Below are 18,711 nucleotides of genomic sequence, written 5' to 3'. Positions count from 1 at the left end.
GTCCTCTCAAAGTGCACCAGATTCATGCATTTCACTTTAAAAAGGTGAAAACAAATCTCCCGGGGGGGCATACCCCCGGACCCCCCTAGGAGGGTCTGGTTCTCCACTGGCTACTATTCTCCTCCAGCAGGACATTGGAGGCACTAGCGAAAAAACACTGGGTGTGTGAATGACATTTAACTAGTCAATAATTTGGGCAAGTCTGTCTGCCTATCTTTCTCACTCCGATGCACACTCAGTCAGTATTATCCATGCTTAAAGGAAGCAGGATTAAAACACTGGATTAAGATGTTAAAATGTATTAAATGTGTTTAAAACGCACAAAAATGTTTAGAATGTTTCAAAAACATGTTTAAATTTGTAAAATAATTATTTAATTTTTTTTTTTGGGGGGGGGGGGGCTCCGCTGAAATTTGTTCTCTGAGGGGGGGCTCACTCTCTCACACTTTGAAAACCCCTGGGCTAGTGCATATAGTACCCACTTTTTGCGCCACTGACTTTGGAAATAGGGTTGATCCAGAACAGTTTTACTTCCGATATTCTTCGATCAGCCTGATTATCAAGAACTAGAGCAAAGGGAGGTGATGGATGTTGATACTAACATGTTCGATAGACTCACCTGTAAAGAACCATTGATGACAATTCTGAACCAATTCCTCTCAGAGGTAAAACATGCAGATCTCAACAAACATGTAGGCCACAACAACAGATTATTATTATTATTATTATTATTATTATTATTATTATTATTATTATTATTATTATTATTATTATTATTATTATTATTATTATTATTGTTGTTGTTATTATTCAAATATCTGGTTTTCTGTAAGGGTTATTTCCAAAAACGTACAGGCCAACAAGTAGGCTATAGGCAATCAGACTGTTTATCTGGCTTGTTTATTTAGTTTGAGAACAAGGTTACTCTGTGTTGCAAGTGTGTGGCTGCCATTTACTCAATTAGTAAAGAGAAATAGGATTAAAAGTCTACTTAAAGCCCCACGTCTTGTTGAGGTCAGGGCTTAGTTGGCCTGAGAAACTGCCTGACCCATGGCACAATTTAAGGCTCAGTGGCACTTTTTTAGGAATTTTATACCCTTTTTACAGATGGATAATTCTCCACCAATATCTGAGAAATATAGGCATTCCAGATGTTGATTCATCAAACATATTTCCGGCCAAAGGTTAAACCACTGTTTGGAACAAACAATCTTCACCTTTTTAGTTGTTAATTGACAATCGTTAAATAAAAATAGCTTCCATTTTGTCAAATGTTTTCACTAGGCTAGTTGATTTCTGTTCCACTTTATCACGGGACCTTTGTCTGGATCATGGACCTATAAAGATGCGCACCCCGCTTGTTGCTGCGCCCCTGCAAGATCGCGCGAGACTTAACGTGTGGTTTAAATAGGTTTTTCCCATTTTGCACCGGGCCCGGGCTGACAGACAGCAGAGAGCCGTACAGACACAGCACCCATGCACAGCACAGGTAGCAGCAGAAGTGGTTGAGGGCTCCCCCCGCGAGTCTACCTAGCGACACTTCCACTCTCTGCGTGCAACCATTGGCGTGTGTGGAGGTGCCGAGCCCACAGCATCATCATTCATCATCACACCCCGCTCAGGTAACCTTAGCGCTCGCCTACCGGCATTTGCCATCGTCTACCGTCGTCTCCGAAGATGATAGCTGGCAAACGAAGAGCTGTCATGTCCTTCTCGGTGGCGATACTTGGAGCGCTGATGCTGCAGTCCGTCTCTTCCCAGAACGGTAGGGAAAACCAACTCTCCTCATAGGAAATAGCCTACACACCACGGAGAAATGCGGATATTTTAATGAACGGATGTCGACCTGCATTAGCCTAAACTGCACTTGGGGCATTTTTAAATGCATAATTACAAGACGTGCATTTATTACGAATGTCTCTGCTGCAGCCAAGTAACCTATAATGGGTTAATCCTTTGACGCTACACTGACAGAAACAGATAGGCTTTATCAATCGACTAAAGTGCTTTTTTTAGGTGCTTCTGGAATGAAGGGTCAATACATTATTAATAGGCTAATTGGTTGGGGATGAAGTGGGCCACACGCAGGCCCGTGCTATGTCCCTAAAATGTCCTTTGAAGTGTATAGCTGAATGCACAAGCCGACAGGACAGCTCATTAGATTGTAGGGGGTGGAGGGTGCACATAGCCTACATGCACACAACCAACATGCTGTCACGCTTGGGTATGCTTAGGGAAGGCTATGTAAGGATAAGGATATGCCGAGGAATGCAGCATTTAGTAGCCTATCCAGCAGTGTGGTAGGCCCTAGGCTATTATCCACCACTGATTCCCCTCCTGCGTCGGCCGGAGTCCCATTGTGACAGATCTCATCAATGTATGTGATTAGATGTATGATTTTCAGAAGAAGAAGAAATGCGTCTCTGTAAATAGCCACCAGTCCATTTTGCTGCATGCTTCTATTTTTAGAGCTAGAGAGATGCTGCTGCACTGGGAACCATGGCTTTAATGTCCTCTTGCAACAGTGAATTGGTTAACTCTTTACTGAGATGTGCTGCACTGCATAATGGCATTGATTTCTCAGCGAGGTTCCTCTCATCCAAATGGCCCTCCGCTCATAAATCTCATCCCCACCAAAGCAGATTAGAGCAGAGTAACCCCCAGTATGTTTGGATATTGTAAGCTTGCATGAGTTCACCATGTGTGTGAATGTATAACACACCTCCTCCTGTGCTGCACACCCACTCATATAACAGCTTGTCTTCTTCCAGCTGATAAGGCTGACACTGCTGCTGGTTAAATGAAATGTCCAGAGATGCTGGATGGATCATACAGTTTACACCAACTATGATTTATTAGTATGCATTATGCCGTTTGCCTTAGTTCATTTTCTCACTCAGTCCGGTAGGTATTCTGCAAGATAGTCACACACACACACGCACGCACGCACGCACGCACGCACGCACGCACGCACGCACGCACACACACACACACACACACACACACACACAGTAGTAAACCACATCACAGAAGCCATTTGTATCTGTTAGTGGCTGCTCACATGATAATCTATTACTGTACTGGTGAGGTTCCCTGAGGATGTGTGTTTCAGCTGAAGGAGATTTACTTTTACCAAGGAGACCGCTTCAAATGATTTTTTGGTCATTATCTCATATAGAAGTCAGAAAATACAGCCGTCAATAAATAATGTCTACCGTGATGAACTGATCAAAGCAAATCGAGGGAGGTATAGCTTCAGCGCAATCAAGGAATATTTGGGAATGATTAGTGTTGGGTTTGGTATTATCAACAGGAAATATACAAACAGGGAAGGTTTTAAATGCACTATCAGTTAACTTTAAAACAAATAATCAACAAAGCGCTCATCTTCTGAAGTGTTTAACGCAGCCTGTAAGATGGAAACCATTAAGTCCTTTCTGTGTAAATTGCGGTACTGCTACAAATATATATTATTTTCATTATGGATTAATCCAATAATTATTTCCTCAATTTGCCAATTAATTAATTATTTCATCATGATATAGTAGTTATATAAACATTTAAAATGTTTTACTTACAAATCAATCCAAACTCAAAAGCTAATCGACTAATAGCTTTAGGTCTAATTTGGTTTCTGTCATATTTCACATCCAAGGCGCCCTAATTGAGGAGAGTTAGTGACTTTCTATATATCAGTTTTTTGAACAGCACACTAAAGACTACATGGCATCAAATGTAAACATATATTTCCCTTTGAATTTTAGATTTAAAATCATGTTGTTAGTCCTTTTAAACACCCACTTTTATTTTCTGTAACTCAACATTTTCAATATGCAATTATACCGTTACTTTACTGACCAGCATGAAAATGTATACCATACATGCTCTCTGTTGCTTTTCTGCCCTGCTCCTTAGTATTCTATGTCCATCAGGACTCCCTTCTGTCCTGATAAGATATTCATTTAGCATCCAATTAGCTATTTGATATGTGTTGCAACTGTTTTGGTTCATTGACTGGATCGTGCCCATAATTTAAAGCAGATAAGAAGATGCAGTGAAAATATCTGAAAGAAAAACCTATTCGAGGCCATCTGTTGTTAGTTTTGCAGTTTGTCTAATGAACCACAAATTAGCATCTTTTTTAAATCAAGGGTGCAGTCTTCAGTCATAATAAAAAGTGGAGCAATAAGGGTAATCCTTTTTTGATTTTGATTTTCTGCTTTAAGAACCCTATTTACTCAGTTCTCCATGTACAGTCACTATCGGCTTCAAGGAGATGTTCCTCAATGAAACATCCAAGTGTAAACCATGTAAATTATACTGGATTTCTATCCTGCTAGATAAAATATTAGCTGATAAATTGATTAGTAGCTATCAGCAGAGAGGGGTTACTAACCCTAACCCACTATAAACAAAAACAGTGAAAACTACTATCTATGGTGTGAACGTAGGCCTATGCAAATTTGGAGGCAATAGTGACACTAAATTGATATCAAAATAAAAACGATTAAATAACATTAGAAGGCAGCACTAAATATTAGTTTTTATGCCATCTTTAAAAGATGGTCAGAGTCTGTGACTTTTATGACCTATAAACGTTTTTATGATGATTTATAGTCATGCTTAACCATACTAAATTATCAAATAATGACTTACATGCATTTCGACGTATTCCCTGCTGACCGTCTGGGGTGTCTGTGCAGAGCACTAGACACTATTCTAGCCAGTCGAGAAGTCACGTGTTCAAAGCGGCTTGACGCTTTGTAACTTTGTGACGTCGCATGTAACTTGGTGTCGTCACCACGCGGATGTTTCCATGTATAGTAAGGCTGTCACTTCCTTGCTCGCGTCTGCCTCGCGCCCTTATAGGTCCATGCTCGCGCTTCCCGCCACTGAAAGTGTTCCGGAAGGAAGGTAACCAATCACAACGGAGTGGGGTTTGCAGGAGGGGGCGGGGGGGGAGCGGAGATGGCCGAAGCACAGGCGGAGGGAGCGGAGATGGCCGAAGCACAGGCATGCTGGATCGCCAAAATAAGAGAAAGAGCTTCCCGAAAATCTACATAGTTTTTTGTGATGTGATTCGTGTCAGGTTGCTCTATAGCAGTGTAAAACAAGAAATTAAGACCAGAAAAGTAGTATAATAGGTCCTCTTTAAGATTTATCGCCATGAAACACAGGTAGCATATGTTTTTAGTAGTGCTGTAGCAAACGTGACAGTACGCTGGTAAATATTTAATCAGGTGTTGAAGCCAGCCTGACACATTCAAATATGCGGATCACTTTAGATTCATCAGATTGATTCCACGTGATCGTGGAACTGTTGCAGCTTTTATCGCCCACATGAGACACACATTACCGTATGCCAAAACTAAGCTAACATCCACTTGACATGCGTGATGTCATCCAGACGTGTAGTGACATCGCTACTCGCTCAGCACTTTCGATGCAGCTAGACCAGTGGTGTCAAACATACGGCCCGCGGGCCGGATGCGGCCCGCGAGATGATTTAATCCGGCCCGCGACTTGTAGAGCACACATTTATGAGCATTTCAAAAAAAAAAGTAAGTCTCTAGCCCATTCCTGTGAGGAGATATGAATTTTTAAAGAAATAACCAAAATGCTCACTCCAGCCGCTAGGGGGCAGCCTAAATTAAAAAAAAGCACATTTTAGCAACGTGGGAAATGGTAAATGGCAAACTTGCTTCACCGCTATTAATGTTTCCTCCAGTGCTTTATGGCAAAGTAAAAACCAAAAAAATAAATAAAACAATTTTTATTTTTAGTGCTGAACAATTAATGTACTAGCAAGCGCGATGTGTCCGCGGCTCTGCACGTGCGAAACGAGCAGGAGCATGCTAGTGTAGGCCTACAAGATTTATTTCCTAATTTTCCATGCTGCTTCATTTTTATGTTTTAAATTGGGAAAAACAAATTCCAAAACAACCAATAACCTCTGTATTTAAAAATAAATCAAAACAGTAGAAGTTGCACTTTTATTAAATTTTATTTTGTACTGTCTGCATGTTTGCACAAAATGTGTCCCTGTACATATAGTAAACAAAATTGGACAACTGTAAGGTCAGTGCCTGTTGTATTTGTGTATTCAAATAAACAGTTGTTTATTTCATTAGTGCGTATTGGCATCTTTGAGCAAAATACCCCCCAAATTTTTGCTGCGGCGCTGCGCGCCGCACCTCCTATTCCCATGGCCAGCAGCAACCTTTACTAAGACATTTCCTGGGGGGTACAGAGATCCCTTGTGATCCGTGATAATGTAGGTTACAAATGTAGACTGAGTGATAAAGCATATTACTGAAAAACAAAGCTAGAGATTTGGAGTTGATGTACGTTATTTTGCCATTATTGTACTGGTCCGGCCCACTTGAGATCAGAGAGGCTGTATGTGGCCCTCGAACCAAAATGAGTTTGACACCCCTGAGCTAGACTATCTAGGTGACAGGATCTGTCCCTCAGCAGCGCTATCTTAAAAGCCTATAGGTGTTGATTTGAGTCATGTTATTTATTACCGGTACTTGTGGACAATCTGTTTCAGGTTTAATAGGTACACTTAGCTACAGTGTAATAACAGTCCTCCTGCAGTAAATGGTTTTATCATGTTGGTTATAATGTTCAATGTTTTGTTGAAAATACAAGCAACTAAATACTCAAAAATTATCATTGGCTCTACAACTGAACATGATAACCTTGATGATGTTTGGATTTATTGCAGGACTACTGTTGCCCTCGACTGCATCAGCTTTAGCTAGCTGTAGGCCTATATCTATGAGTGTGTGTTGGAGTCTATATTTGCCTTATATGTGCTTCTGCTGATGTACTGATTGTGGGCTGTACAGCAGGATTATGATGTCCGCTTGACCAAAAAAAAGACAGAAAAAAAAGAAACAGGTAATTGTCCGTCTTCGTCTTGTGATGATCTGCCTCGTCTGGTTGGCTGTCTCTTCCTCTTCCTACTTTGTTGCCGTAGAGTCAGTGCTTCTATGGAAACGGAGGAGGTCCATCACCATGCGCCCACACACTCCTAAGAGACTCTGAGCTGCAGCTTCTATAAATCTGCTCTTGAATCTCATGTGCGCTCCACAGCGCCTATAGACCACCGGGCTCCTGATTACAGCCTGCCCTCCTCCTCCTCACTGTGCAGCCACGATCAATTGTTTCACTTTTATTGCCTCCAGTTCAGAGAGGGAGACCCTTCATCCTCATAGAATTAAAAGCACAGTTTGTCTGTGTTCGCGGCATCCATTATCGAAAGAACCACTCGATCGAGCTTGTCTGAGCGTTGATGATGTTTTTCATTACACAGACAAGACCTAAAAAAGACAAGGTCACTTGGAGGACTTTTGGACGTGAGCGCTGTGTGAGCCAGGCAGACATTTGTATAATGACATTAATTGTGTGACAGCAGCCTTGCAAGGATGTCCCAGCAGAATTTAATTAATGCTTCCTAGAAATAGCTTCAATAATGTCTTAGGCAGATCTGAGGCTAAGGTCGCTTCTTTTTTCTCTCCCTCTTTAATCTAATAGTGTGATGATGATTTAGTTTTATGTTGTATAGCAGCGCTCACACTATTGGTTTATTGACAGAAACAAAACATTTAATTTTAATTTTTTTTCTTTTCTCATGAATATCCTTATGCGCTTGCACTGTTGATCAGCCAAAATAAAGCAACTTGAATAAGGCAACTTATATATTCATACATGTTATAAGTAAAACAATAAATTTAAAAGAATTAGCTTCAAATAAATCAATAAGATAATCATTAGCTGTAGCCCTATTGTATGTTTCACATAATTCTGTCCTTTTTTGTTTAAATCAACCTTGGTTTCATTTTAATTTGTCTATCAATGTCTTCATTCATATTATCTTTTTTTCAAACCTTTTCTTGTTCGCATTTAATTTACCGTGTTTTTGTTTCTCTTGCCTTTTCTATCCTACACCTGTTTTCTTTTCTTTTTATGGGCTTATCTCTGGACATGCCCCCCCTCCCCCAACCTCCACCACAACCAGCTGGCTTTGTGAAATCCCCTCTGTCTGAAACTAAGCTCACGGGCGACACCTTTGAGCTGTACTGTGACGTGGTGGGAAACCCCACCCCAGAGATCCAGTGGTGGTACTCTGAGATCAACCGGGCCGACTCCTTCAGACAGCTGTGGGACGGCGCCCGTAAGCGGCGCGTGTCCATCAGCACGGCATACGGCGCCAACGCGGTGAGCGTGTTGGGCGTCTCTCGTCTGACGCTGGACGATGCCGGGACCTACGAGTGCAGGGCCAGCAATGACCCGAGACGTAACGATCTGCACCAAAATCCAGCCACCACCTGGATCCGTGCTCAGGCCACTATAACGGTGCTGCAGAGTGAGTGGTCAGTGTAGAGGAATAAACCCCCCCCAAACCACCAAAACCCCGTAGAAACCAAATCAGCTCCTGTGTGATACAGCCTCCCTCAGACCTCTCCAGAAGGAACATAGCGTCCTCCATAGCTTTCTCCATTCTCCCCTACAGATTTGGAAAAATAAAGAAAAACACAATCAACTTGTATGTGCTGTGACTAGAAGAGTTGAGTAGTATTTTACATCGTTCACTCCACTCACTACATCCTTCATCCTGTAGAGCACAAGCCCCTTCCTCTTTCCCTTCAATTTTGTCTCCCCTTAGCTTCCATCTTCTACTTTCAATTTCATTGTACTTTTGAGTTAATATAAATGTCATAACCTGTTTTATTTCTGTGTTTTAAAATGTCATTAGACTGACTACACTTACACGCAAAAAAAGGTCCAATATTTGTTGTGACGCTGATGACAACCATCTGGTTAAATTTAAGTAGTTATTTCTGAATCTTATGAATACATTCATGGTTTTGCTTTTCGCAGCACCAGCAGCAAACAACTAGTTTGTTTAGGGGCAACCGTGGCTCAGGTGGTTAAGCGGGTTGGCCAATGATCCAAGGGTTGGCGGTTCGATCCCCACTCTGCCACCAGTGTCATGGTTGTTGTGTCCTTGGGCAAGACACTTCACCCACCTTGCCTCGTGTGAATGTGTATAACTGCTGTATGTCTGAGGTGGTGGTCGGAGGGGCCCTATAGCGCTGAATGGCAGCCACGCTTCCGTCAGTCTGCCCCAGGGAAGCTGTGGCTACTATGGTAGTTTACCACCACCAGTATGACTGTGTGTGAATGAATGGAACCTGGAACCCTGTAAAGCGTCTTTGAGTGCCTTGAAAAGCACTATATAAATCCAATCCATTGTTTATCAAGAAAAATCATGCAAATCTTTTGTACTGGTAATTCAACCGAGAGAGATTCATATCCTATCCCACCAAGCTCTAAAAGTGCTCCCACTTCCACCTCCACCTTACAATGTGGAAAATTACTTCTATTCAAGAAACCCTCCCACTTCTCAGCTCTATTCCTGTGCTATGTTGTATAGAGTGTGTTGGCTGTTGTGTCTGTCTGAACCCTTTTGTGCATTGGTGTTTGCATCTTACAACACATCGTCAAACCATGAGTCCCGGCGAGCATCACTTCTGCCCTAGCTGATGTGTGTCTCTCTTACAGAGCCGTCAATCAGCGCCTCTGAGCACACCACGCTTCCTGTGGAAGGTGACTCTTACATGCTACAGTGCAACCTGACCAGCGCCCACGGTGCCCACCTGGAGAGCTTCTGGATGAAGGATGGGGAGGAGATCGCAGACACACGCAGCCCAAATGGGAACACTGAGTACAGGTGGGGAAGTCATAGGAGAAACTTTATGAAACTTTTGGGTACATATGGGAGACAAAGTGCTAAACTCGGGGGTTCAGCTGCCTGGTTATGGCTTCATGTGAGTTGTTTCTGCTCTGCAGGCTGCGCAAACCAAGAGGAGACGACGCCGGACTGTACATGTGTGTCTACACCTTCGATATGTCTCCTCCGGCCAACGCAACCATCGAGATTAAATGTAAGTGTTGATTTGTGAGCTACTTTGTTATTTTTTCTACCAAGAGAAGTCACCGATTTAAAAGTGGCCTTGAGCAATGGCAGGCCCCTGTCATGTGAAGAACTGTGATTTCAAACAGCTCTGCTGGCTGCTCAGGGCCAGCCGGCGCCCTTGACACCTCCATCTAACCAATGCCCGGCTCAGTGGCGGCAGATGGTGCCTTGTTTGTAGGATGGCAACGGATTATGTCTCATCGTGGAAATCTGGTCAGCCTTTTCTGTAGTCGCATGCATGGCTATAAGGGCAAATTGCAATTTGGGAAGGTTTGCTTTTCTTTTAATGGGGGATTTCATTTAACGTGGTTGAAAAACATTTACAGCAAGGCAGATTACACGGAATAACACAGGCACATGATGTTACATTAGATCACATGTCCCTCATAGATTAAATGTAAATATTTTGATATTTTCACTGCTGTTCATATGATCATGGCTCAACAACTTATATAAAAGGACCTATCTATGTTTCTATCTATGTTTAATGTCTTTATATTGCTCCTGTTTTAATGCCAATTATATTGCTTGTATCTTCCTACTTCTGAAAAGTGCTTTGTGCATATGCTTGAAAGGCACTCTCATTGTTGTTTTAGTTCTTATTATACTAATTTTATCAACTGAAGACTGTAAATTAATCGCCTGAAAAACTCTCTCTCTCTCTCTCTCTCTCTCTCTCTCTCTCTATATATATATATATATATATATTGCTGGTTTCCATAAGCATTGCCTACTTAACTAATGTTGAAATGGTTAATGCTGCAAAGATTTCTCGGTTTCTACTTTTCTACTTGAACATGAGAGGATGAAAAGCAAACATTTGCTACTACCTGTTTTTTTTTGTTTTTTTTAACTTTCTTGAATGTCTCACAACAATTGATCGTGGGTGTTTTGTTTTAGCTTCTCCTGACATTACAGGCCACAAGCGCAGTGAGAATAAGAACGAGGGCCAGAGTGCTTTGCTCTACTGTAAGTCTGTGGGATACCCTCACCCTGCGTGGACCTGGCGCAAGTTCGACAACGGCATTTATAGGGTATGTGGACTGACTTAACACTCCACGGCCAATTTATTAAGCACACATACAATACTAAATGCAATCCAACATAACAGAGCTGCTGCAACTTCTACTTGTAGAATAATCATAATGTTCAGTTACTACATGTTTGTTATTGAGGTAGTAGTTAGTGGTGGTGATGAAGTGGACTGCGTTATATTGAAATGTTTTTCTAATATTCTCCTACTCATGTTTGTAAATGGGCAACACATTAAAAACATCTCTTGATGTAATGAAGTGCAGTTCAACAACATTTGGAAAATACAACCTCAACCATCAATCAAAACTGAGCATTGTTATTATTGTGAAGGTAGAATTTATGGCCGGGCTGTTGGATTGAATTTGATTTTAACGCTATCCAGTATTTGAGTGGCCAATGAACGTGTTTGATTTTTTTTCTAGGTTTCTATAAATGTAACATATTTTCTGCAGTTTGTTTAACTGAGAATAAAGATATTTAAACAAACCAACATTACCAACTCTTTTAACGAAATAAAATGTTCTTATAGTTAATTGACGGTTAGTTTAATGCATGTTACATATTTGTTGACAGTTCTGTTGACAATCAACCATCTCACTGTTGACATTCAACACACCATCTACTAATTGTGCAACTTATAGTTAACTGACAGTTTGTTGAATGCATGTTTCTTATCTGTTGAAAGAAATCTGTTCAATTAAACATCTATTAATAGTGCAACTTATAGTTAACTAGCAGTTAGTTGGATACATGTTACTTATCTGTTGAGATAGTTCTGTTGAATATCAACTCATTCACTGTTGACTTGCAAAAGCATATCTACTGAAAGCTTGTTGAGTGTAAACAGTGGACTATCAAAATAAAGTGTTACCCAATCTAATTAAACCAGGCAAATTAAGGTAAAATACGATACAATACCCAATAATAAAATTACATAAAAAGAGTTGGATAAACAAATTTGAGGCAAATTTGAGGTTCATTTTTTTCCAAAAAAATTTTCTCGTAACACTGCAAGAAATGTGAGAGGCACCTATTTGCAGACACATGGGGAAAGTGGAGCTCCACCGGAAGTCACGCCCCAAACTCATTTCATTGGTCAGAATTGTAACCTACTCTGAATTTGTTTTCTTCTTTTTGTTTTACTGCCGGAGTTCACCTAGCGGTGAATAATAATACACAGTTTCCACCGGTTATGGTGCTAGTACACAGTAAAATACGTCAGTTTGTTAAGGGTCCCAAGTGGCCAGGACGGTGGTAAAAAGTAGATGTTGAGGTAGAAGATTAATGAAGCAACGAAGCTTTGTGTACATCTTCCGAAATCCGTCTCTTTAATTCACAATTACCACAAGTAGCCTAGGTCAATCACATACAAATATAAACTCTTATCAATAACACACAAAAAGTGCCACCACATTAAAATAAACAGCTCATTTTAAAAGTGGGGTGAAAGACAGACACATAAGGTGACAGTTTCCATTCTAGATCCTGATTGATTTACCAGATCCCTTGTCCTCTAGTGATCACAGTTTTAATTATTATATAATTTCTATATTCATATTAAGCTAACGATCGATGCTCGTCTGTGACTTTGTGATGACGCAATTTGAACAGTAACGATCGCGTGCAGCTGCAGAATTACATTTCAACCATGCATAGCCTAAATAGCCTATGTTCAGTGGCACATACGTTAAAAAAAACAAATACATACAATACAATAGGTTTATTAATCTGAATGTAGAGCATGTCACGACGTGTAAGGTGGCCGCATATGAACGGCACGAGGGCTGAGAACTACGCTACTGATCAGATAAATGATCGGTCAAAAGTAAAATCATCAGGAAATGATAAAAACATCCCGCTTTAAACTGTACAGGGTCGCGTTGTGGCAGTGACTCTTTCTTCAGTCGGAGCTGCAGCGTGAAGTGAAAACAAACTCAGAGTAGGTTACAATTCTGACCAATGAAATGAGTTCGGGGCGTGGCTTCCAGTGGAGCTCCTTTTCTCCATGGGTCTGCAAATAGGTACTCTTGAGAAATGTTGTGTAATGTTTAAAAACCACAGGACCTTAACTAGATTATTAAAGCAACGCTGTCCATGTAAACACAGCCACTATGGGACTTATTGAAAACACCTCATTTTGTTACGTTTCTTTCATGTCCCTCGACAGGAAATTGACAACTCATCCGGACGCTTCTCCGTCAACAGCAGAGACAACTACACCGAGCTGGTCATTGTCAACCTGGACATTAACTTGGATCCTGGCGAGTACAGCTGCAATGCCACCAACATGATCGGCAGCCGCGAGGAGAAGTCCATGCTGAGGGTCCGCAGCACCCTGGCCCCCTTATGGCCTCTCCTGGGCGTGCTGGCCGAGATCATCATCCTGGTCGTCATCATCGTTGTTTATGAGAAGCGCAAGAAGCCCGACGATTTACAAGACGGTGAGTCACAATGGATAGTGTGTTGGTACTCTTTTATTCTTTTCCTGTATTTCATTTATCTGAGGTTTTTATTGTTCATTGTTTTGACCTGAATCCCTCATGTGAAAAGTATTTTTGCATCCAAAAAAAACCAACCTTTGTCAATGTAGCCTTGGGCTGTGAGGCGACTGTGAAAGGAGGCACTCTTAGTTTTTGCGGTGTCTGCTTTAAGGCGTTCCTTCGCCGAAGACGCCAACAGAGTCACACGACACTGTGCTGTGCCTGCATTTAATAATTCAGACTGTCGAGGTTGACCCAACAGGCAGACACTGTTGCAGGAGGCCGCACCTTGTCAGGACAATTTCACGCATTTAGTATTCATGGGAAATATGATACTGCCGTGTTGCGGAGGCGGACCGTTTCAATTATTAGTTGCTTTCCATGGACCTTGGGCCGTCCCCGAGCTGCTGCAAATTTAACCACAAGACAACATTGTTTGCTACACAACCTGCGTATTCCACTCTGGGATTTTCTTTTACCGCTGAGTACCTACATTTTCGAGGGACTAGCTATATTATTAAACATGTATTAATGGTATTTGGGTAACCCTTCCTCTCACACGTAGTTTTGATGTGGTCACATGCTCATTAGATGCAATGTGCAGCAAATGACTGTCAGCTTAGAGCCGTCAGTGACACTGTCGAGGAATGTATTGCTATTATTGTTCAATATCTTATCAGAAATGGACTGTTGCAGATTTTGGGAGAGTCTAGGTCACCTTAGTCTTACAAGATGTAGGGCGCGTGAGTCATACACTTATTTCTCGCATCAAAAAGTTACTGATTTGCATATTTTCCCTGCATTTCTTTAATTTATATCAGATTTCACTGTTCAGTATTTTAACAGATTGTTGTAATGTCTGCCATCCTCCCCATCCCCCAAAATTGCATAACCTCAAACCGTGTTTGTGGTAAGTGTGAGACTTTGCATGTTTTATGAATTTCAATAAGCATTCAGCCTCATCTTCCTCTCCAGTTCACAGGACACTGTGCTATGTGGCATCATCAGCATCGTGTTGCAGTTCAAAAATGTCTGTTTTATTTAACAAGTGGTGACTTGCATGCAAGTCACGGTAAAGAATGGAAGATAATTCTTGTATAGAAATAATTTTTACTGTCACTTATTTACACTGCTTGAGTGACTTTATTACCTTAAGCGGAGTGCTGATTATAATGAAGCTGCTCATCTCTTTGAGTGAACAGCTGTTTTTTGTGAGCGCTGCTTGTCTGTGCATAACAAAACATTTTTTTAAATCATTATTTGATTTTTGCCTGGATGAAATTGTTCTCTCTTGCCTATGCATTTTTAATGTGCTATTGTGCCAGATTGAACTGCATTGTGCGTTTGTGTGACCTCATTTTTTAAAAACTTCATCTAGGCTGTGTTTTCATCCCATTACACAGTCAGCTCATCCATTACAGCTGAAACATACACTTTGTCCAAAAAACTCAGGACCAAGTGTACCGTGTTTCAGTCATGTTGCCATTCTTTATGATTTTGTTAAAAACTTCCAAAGAATGTAGCTTCCTTGCGATTATTTTATTTGTTTGGTCTTCATTTCTCCATATTTTCCCTTAATGCATCAGATGATGACCAAGCAGGACCAGCGTAAGTATGAACATTTTACCTTCCTTAGCGCTGTCTAGATCGGTTATGTGTGTTTTGTTGTAGCTTATCATAATGTCTCCACTCCTGACTGTCTTCAGAGCTCAGTGCCACTCCTCAAAATCTGTGTCACCGATAATATAATTATTGATGAAAGGGGCATTGCAAGTATTGTTTTAAGTATTGATTTACAGGAGCATTCCACCGTTATCTGATTAGTACTTGCTGTGTGTAAAATCAGTGTGCCCATTTCATCAAGTTTTTTTTTTATACACTGTATGTGATTAAAGAAAATTCAGAAACTTTGCTAATTTTGCCTTACAATTTGGCAGTGCCCACATTAAAAAAAATGTTGGCCTACTTAAAATTGCTTAGTTAATCTGGGGCCGTATTCACAAAACATTTTATCTTGGCGCTAAAAGTAATCATAAGGAGCACTAAAAGTTCTTAGTAAGGAGTTATTTCTTAAAATCTATTCACAAAGCTGCTAAGACCAACTTTTACTAAGGAATGGGAGGGACTCCTAAACTAAGACTAGGGGGCGGGGTTGACCCTGTTGCTATGGATGATGTCATGTTCATACCTTCTATGCCCACAGTGATCGGCTGAGAGGGAATGAGTCCCTAAGAGTGAATTTATGATAGAAACACTGTGGGAGATATCCATATCGTGTCGCTGTATTAAAGTAAAGAGTTTTTATATACAATTAATGACAAGTGACACTGATTTAAAGCGGCTACGAGTAACATTTAAATATCTTTTAAACAGCCTCATGTTTCCTCTGATAATCATAAATGACCTTTAACAGCAAACGAGACCATCAGTGCAAAGAAAGACGTTTTTAAATAGTTTTTATTACTGCTTTTGGTCTGGTCGCACACCCAGTCCGATTTTCGGTTCGCTCGTGCAGGCTCTATGGTCACATATCCATATTGGTCGCAGATTTCAGTGTGGCGCAGCAACGTGATTTGAGAAGCCTATCCCTCCAGGTGAGGGAAGGGGAGCGGGAGCCTTGTTTGAGACAGTTATTTGTCGTCATAATGACTGATACCGGGGCCGAACCATCAAAGAAAAAAATGAAAAATTAAGAAAAGCTAAAAGGGAGAGATAGGCGGGCGGGAGGGACGAGGGCGTTGCCAAGCAACGTGTATACAATTTCACGAGAGCGAAACTAGACTGCAGTGTTTACTCCTAAATGAATGAGCGGTTGGTACTAACACAAAGTTTGCTTTGCTTCACCATCATCAGATAACCATTATCTGAAATAGTCATTATTTACATCAACAACATTTCACATTAGCCTACCTCATCGTGATCCATACTAACTGCAGTCTCTCGTTCATTCGCTTTCTGTGAGGACACTTAATCTTTCAGCTCCGTGAGAGAGAGTAGTTAGGTGACACTGCTGCATCAACTCATTGCAATCAGGTGTGTGTGGCAGTGACTGGCATTAGTTGATGCAGTGTCAAAACCACTCTCACGGAGCCGAAAAGAGTCCTCACACTGTCAACACACGGACATGCACTATATTGCGCCCTTCTCAGTTCACACTCACGCGCCTGGCACGCGCTAGAAAACAGCTTTGCGACAGCGGGCGTCGTAAAAATACTACCGCTTTTGTCCAAAGGGGACGCCAACGTGCCATCTTACTCGTAGTGGCTTTAACATGAAACCAAGATACTGCAGGGTTTCCCACACATTCGTTCACAATGAACCTACAATAGCGCCACATAGGCCTATTCATTTTAAATTTTACAATGATTTGAATCGGAAAAAATATCCTCATTGAACAGCTGCACGCCATGCATTCTCACTGTATTTCTCTCAATGTAGGACTATGCAGCAATAGTCAGACAGCGACAAACCAGGAAATTCACAATTTAGAAACAACAGCATGCAGAAGGAAAAAGGAGAGACGCGCAACTATACTGTACAGTAGCGGACCTGTGGAACGGAGGAGATGCTGCGAAGCGCCACATATAGGCCTACTCTAGTAACAAATTAAACCCAAACGTGACACCAACAGTAACTTTCAGTGCATCGTAAACCCAAAGCAACTGCAGGAAAAGGAACTTAATAAATGATTTTTTTATATAAATATAATGAATATAAATTTGTCTATACTTTCTAAATATAGCTTTCCTGAGATCATTAAACCCTTACAGCTATTAAAGGTACCTTTTATAAAGCTCACTAGCATTACATCTCTCAAACACCATCAAATGGTTGTCTGTGATTTACTCTTAGTGACTTAGGACTCTCGAGGACTCCTACCTTTTCATAGATTTAGGAGCTAGTTTTAGCGCTAATATGCTTTGTGAATTACACTTATCTTAAAAAGTTAGGAGTCCTAAAATTTGGAGTGAAACACCCCTTATTTTTAGAGTTACTCCTAAATCAGCACGTTAGGACCTACTCTTAGCCTGAAAAGGTTTTGTGAATACGGCCCCTGATCGATAACCAAAAGTATCAAATATACGTCTTGTGTTTTTTCTTTGATAAATAAGTCAACTGATTGTTTCTGCACTAGTATCCACATATTTCATTTGAGGTGAATTGATTGTGTTGTTTACTTATGCTAAAGGAAAACCAATTCAACTAACAACCACAAAGACAAGAATGTCCGCCAGAGGAATACAAACTGAGCAGCCTGTCCGCTGAGTAAGTATTGAATTATTAAGATGAAAGCCTGGTTGTAAATGTGTAATATACATGCCCGTGGCCACAAATTACAAGACGATCCACCACATGAAAAGATCGCTTAAAGCACTTGTCGCCCCTAATAAGACTGAGCTAATGACTTGAACCCTTTTTCTTCATTTGCAGGTTTCATTATCCATGTATTGACCATATGAAGGTAAACAAGAGGGGAACCAATACCAGTCGTTAATGTATCTGCCATTAAATGTGTGGTTGCGGAGGAGTTGAGTGAGGCATGCCTTAGAATTTTGTTGTGCGAGGTCCGGAGGTACTCAAACCATTGCAGAATTGTTAACATTATAACCACTGTTGCTGCATGCAGATATTGACGTTTTTTGGTTTTACCCTCTTAACCACCCCTAATAAAAACTTTAAGACTTCTAAAATAATGCATGCAAGATGTTGACCTTCTGTTTGAAGGCAGAGATGTTGTTTTTTCTTCTTTTATCTGAGAGTGGCTTCATGTAGATAATCTGTGTGTTCTAGAGGATAACAAACTGGGCAATGTAGAAACATATGCCACCGTAATCTGGTATGACAGTTGTGTATAGTTTTATCATTCTCCTGCATACCATTTTCTAAGTTTCAATCATTTTAACAGACAAAATGTATTACATTTTAAGGGCTTTGCAATGTCCCTCTAAATTTGGTTAAGGTTTACCTTACTGTATGTATGTACTGTATGAGTATTCACTATAGCTATGTATTGGCTCACAATTGATATAAAGACATGCATATGATATGATGCACTTAAATGTTGAGAATAAGGAAAAATCTGTATAAAACCTACTTTAGGGAACTGTACTAATCATTCTAAGATATTGTTTTATAATCATGTGTATTGTACAGCATGGCTATTATCCTATGCAATTATCATCCATATCAATATATTGAAAAATCATT

At 40.8% G+C, this 18,711-nt stretch overlaps 1 protein-coding gene across 1 annotated transcript; it reads left to right on the top strand.

Annotated features, from left to right (window-relative positions):
* Positions 1-1,677: 1,677 nt before the first annotated feature.
* Positions 1,678-17,753, top strand: LOC307250398 (neuroplastin-like; the record flags this gene model as incomplete). The annotated part of the gene is made up of 8 exons (XM_080027470.1): positions 1,678-1,765; positions 8,027-8,374; positions 9,574-9,742; positions 9,862-9,956; positions 10,889-11,022; positions 13,191-13,464; positions 15,090-15,111; positions 17,693-17,753. 8 exons carry the CDS (start codon positions 1,678-1,680, stop codon positions 17,751-17,753), a joined length of 1,191 nt encoding a protein of 396 aa, XP_079883596.1.
* Positions 17,754-18,711: the final 958 nt, after the last annotated feature.

Source organism: Ammodytes marinus (assembly GCF_949987685.1).
Source record: "Ammodytes marinus genome assembly, chromosome: 5".
Lineage (NCBI taxonomy): Eukaryota > Metazoa > Chordata > Actinopteri > Uranoscopiformes > Ammodytidae > Ammodytes > Ammodytes marinus.
The sequence above is the reverse complement of the archived record's forward strand: the minus strand, read 5'-3'. Positions and strand labels throughout refer to the sequence as shown.